The sequence below is a fragment of the Cannabis sativa genome, chromosome 6, assembly GCF_029168945.1.
Source record: "Cannabis sativa cultivar Pink pepper isolate KNU-18-1 chromosome 6, ASM2916894v1, whole genome shotgun sequence".
NCBI classification, from domain to species: domain Eukaryota; kingdom Viridiplantae; phylum Streptophyta; class Magnoliopsida; order Rosales; family Cannabaceae; genus Cannabis; species Cannabis sativa.
This window is the reverse complement of record NC_083606.1, coordinates 13,758,105-13,761,934: the sequence shown is the minus strand read 5'-3', so window position 1 is coordinate 13,761,934 and position 3,830 is coordinate 13,758,105. Positions and strand designations below refer to the sequence as shown.

The 3,830-nt window shown below is 31.5% G+C and overlaps 1 protein-coding gene across 1 annotated transcript; it reads right to left on the bottom strand.

Moving 5' to 3' along the window:
- Positions 1-531: 531 nt before the first annotated feature.
- On the bottom strand, positions 532-2,442 carry LOC115694941 (uncharacterized). Its single transcript, XM_030622044.1, has 2 exons — positions 1,458-2,442; positions 532-1,298 (listed from the first exon to the last, which is right to left on the bottom strand). Exons 1-2 carry the CDS (start codon positions 2,440-2,442, stop codon positions 532-534), a joined length of 1,752 nt encoding a protein of 583 aa, XP_030477904.1.
- Between the last annotated feature and the right edge of the window lie 1,388 nt (positions 2,443-3,830).

The window sequence follows — 3,830 nt, the reverse complement described above, 5'->3', positions numbered from 1 at the left end:
CCTTTTCCACACTTGACTTTTGTTTTTGTGTCCATTGCTCCTTTATATCTATCTTTCTTTGGCCTCCCAGCTGGTCTTTTATATTTTGGTGGATGTACTGTGATATTCTTCAGATCCTCTGGTATATTCCATGATGTTGCTTCACCTAATGGAAGTATGCTATCCTCATATGTTGACATGAAAGCTTCTTTAGTGTACTAGTAGGAGCAGTATTTGTAGCAAGAGAAGTTTCTTTTGGCTAGTACAGCCATTGCATGCGAGCAAGGCATTTCGTCATAGTCAAACTTCTGACACGTGCATGTTTTGTTTTCCAGATTTACTATGTAGGAGCTTGTATAATCGTGCACTTTGTATACAAGAAGGTTAGCTGTCTCAACCTGCATGAAGAATTTATACAGGTTTTTGTTATTATATTTTTTTCAGAAATTATTTGGTTTACTGTTAATGTTTTTTTTTATATTTTTCAAACAAATTATAAAATTTAATTTAAATTAATGTTAAGTGTACCTTGTATTTTAAACCCATTTCTCTTTATTTCTTGAGAGCCTTTTCTGGAATATTTGCCAAAGTAGTCTCCGTTTTCAAGGCTCTATTTTTGTTTTCCCAATACCATTTTTGTACCAAAGAGTGTAGACATTCTAGTAAGGTTGCAACTGGTAATTCTCTTACTGATTTGAGAGCTGCATTCACTGACTCTGCTATGTTTGATGTCATTGTTTTGTATCTTTTATTCATGCTGTATAGCCTTGTCCATTTATCATATCCAACTTCATTGGCTAAGAAATCTCTTATTCTTAAGTCAATGTTGTCCAAATCTTGCATGCATTTCTCAAATTCTTCTATAGTGTAAGCTTTCGAAGCTCCATCAAATGCATGTTTGAGCTCATCACCTCCTTTTTTGAATTTCATTTTTAGATTTTTGAGCAAGTGATAGCAACATACCCCATGCATTAGGAGTGGGAAGTTTGACTTTGTTGCTTTGTATATACTCTCATGCCTATCCGAGATTATGCATTGTCCTTCTCTTTCTCCATATGTTTCTTTTATTTTTTGCATGAACCAATTCCAGGAGTTGTCATTTTCAGAATCCACTATTGCGCATGCAAGTGGAAATATATGCCGATTTGCATTTTGTGCATTTGCAGTCAATAGAGTACCTCCATATTGGTTTGTCAAGAATGTACCATCTGTGACTATTATTGGGGTGAAATGTTGCCAACCTTTGATTGAAGCTCCTATAGCGAAGTATAGATACTTGAATTTACCATCTTCATCAGTAACAAGATCTGTGATTGTTCCTGTTACATAAAAAACTTTTTAGTTTATTTTATTATTGAATATTTTTGTATACTGTTTTGAATATATTTTGATGGTTTATGTTAAATTATTTTTTTTTTCTATATTAGTATACTATTAAGTTTTTTGATTTACGATATGCAAGAGTATAAATAGAATACCTGGATTGGATATTTGCATCATGTATAATATTAATGGTATTTCGCCATACGATTCTTGTGGGCAGCGTCTAACATCCACCATAGCTTTTTCTCTTGCTCTCCATGCTTTTTGGTAGGAAACTGAGACACTATAGTCATCTGCAATGTCGTCTACAATTTTATTTGGAGTGTAGTTTCTTTTTGGGTTGACAATTTTTTTTTTTATCACATGCCCAAATAGGTTGCTTGTGGCTTGAGGATGGTTTCCGGAGGTGATATCTAACGAGCATGTATGGTCATATTTTATCTTCCTAACTTTGAACATTTTTGTTTTTCCATGTTTTGAAGCGAGGAAACTCCACTTGCAATTTTCATCAACACAAACAATTTTATAGTCAAGAGTTGATGATCTATTCACCTTGAATGGCTGGTTTTGTCTAATTGAGTATAGGCTGATTGCATTCTTCAGTGTTTCCTTGTTTGAAAAGACTTGGCCAACATGTATTTTTTCAATTTGAGGATTTGTAATTACTTGGTCTATCTCTGAACTTGTTTGCAGTGCTTGTTGTGCATGCTCATAAGCATAATCTGCTACCAATTGTGCATATTTAGTTCTTGTTGGTAACTGTTCAGTACACTGCATACTTGTTTCTCCAATTTCTAAATAATTGTTGCTGGCAAGACATTCAGGTGATGTTGATGATTCAAATGTGTTTACCATCAAAGGGTATCTTGTTTCGTCATCATTTTTCTTCCTTATTTGATGGTAGAACTTGCATCCATTGTCATCTTTGATAGTTATAGGTGGTATCCCTTCTTTAATTTGAAATTTCACTGTAATTCCATACTTGTTTCTGTCTATTGATAAGGTTTCATAGATCTCCTGTGCAAGAACATTATACGAACATTTTATTGGGATTAGTATACCTGCCACTTCATAATCATTGTATGTTGATCTGTCTACCCATGTTCCATTGTAGAAAAGGATGATTGTCATGGGGTCCATTGGTTCCTGTGTGTTATCATATACATATTAGTTTATTTATTATTTTTTAATGAAATTTTAAGTATTTGTGAAAAATAATGTAGATATTTTTTGCACAGTAATTATGTTTTTCTTCGAAAAAAAAATCAATGAATTGCATTTAGCATAAACATGAAGAAATTGCACTGTGTATAGGAAAATTTATGATCATGTTATTTGTAATGATATTTTTTAACAATGTAATATTACAACAAAGTTTTGGATTACCTTTTTCTGTTCGATGATTATTTTTGGTTGCGCGAAGAACAGAGCACGGTCAACAAATTTTTCTGCAGGTAACGATTTTTCTCCATTGTTTTATTTTTTGGCCAGCAACATCTCTGCAATCTGTATTGTATTGAGGATCGTTTTCTGTTGTTGAGAAACAGCTTCGATTGCTGTTTTTCGATTGAAATACTGAAGATTGTTGCCGAAGCTTTTTTCTTCGTCAATGGTGTTTTCTGTTTTCAGGATCTAATAAGACTTGTCTCTGTTTTTTACTTACAGTAACACAGAATCGAAATCGTAGACAGATTCGAAATCGTTTTTTGATTTCGATTTGTTGATTATTGGATTTCAGGTTGTATTCGAAGGTTTTTTTGGTCGTTAATGGTTTTTTTTTTTTTTGTAAAAATGATTCAAATTGATTTGAAAACTTAGCAAATCGTGAATTTATATGTTCTTGTATGTGCGTTTGTATTTCACGCATTGTTTGTAAGATTCATATTCCGTTTTTTGTTAATTATTTGGCGCGTATGGTGGATCGTGTTTTTTTGTTTCCGTTATTATTTTTTTTTCAATTCAGGTAGGAGAAGCCTACGTGTCACGTTATTAGGTGTACATTTTTTTAATTAAGGTTATTATTGTTAATTGATTATATTATAGGTATAATACTAAAAATTTCCCTTAATTAATTCTAAAAATAGAATTTTTACTTATTGGTAACCTGCTATTATAGGTAAAAAAAAAATGTAACCATATGGTTACAATAAAAATGTATCCATTGAATAGTCACCCAATTCTATATTGTCAAAGAATAGAATTTCATATTTATAGTGGAGTAATGATGGAATTAATCAACCAAATTACTCTGTTGATGAGATTGATGGTAATCTTGGGTTTATTGGAACTTTAGAATATAGGTCCATGGTCCCCTAGTCACCTCTATACAACATTGTACAAAGGAAGATTTTATTTGATGAATGAATTTCGAGTGAGAATTAATTTCTATGGGAAATAAATTTTAAGGGCAAAATAGTAATTTATGAAATTATTATTTTGATTAATTATGGCAATTATGAATTGTATAATTAATAATATTTAACTATTTAGTTTTATTGAATAAAACTATATTAATTAGTTAAATATAA

Bases quoted from the DNA above. Each gene is read 5' to 3' on its own strand.
- LOC115694941 (XM_030622044.1), bottom strand. From the start codon at position 2,442: ATGGACCCCATGACAATCATCCTTTTCTACAATGGAACATGGGTAGAC. The intron at 1,299-1,457 runs GTATTCTATTTA...TTTATGTAACAG, and splicing joins GATGCAAATATCCAATCCAG to GAACAATCACAGATCTTGTT.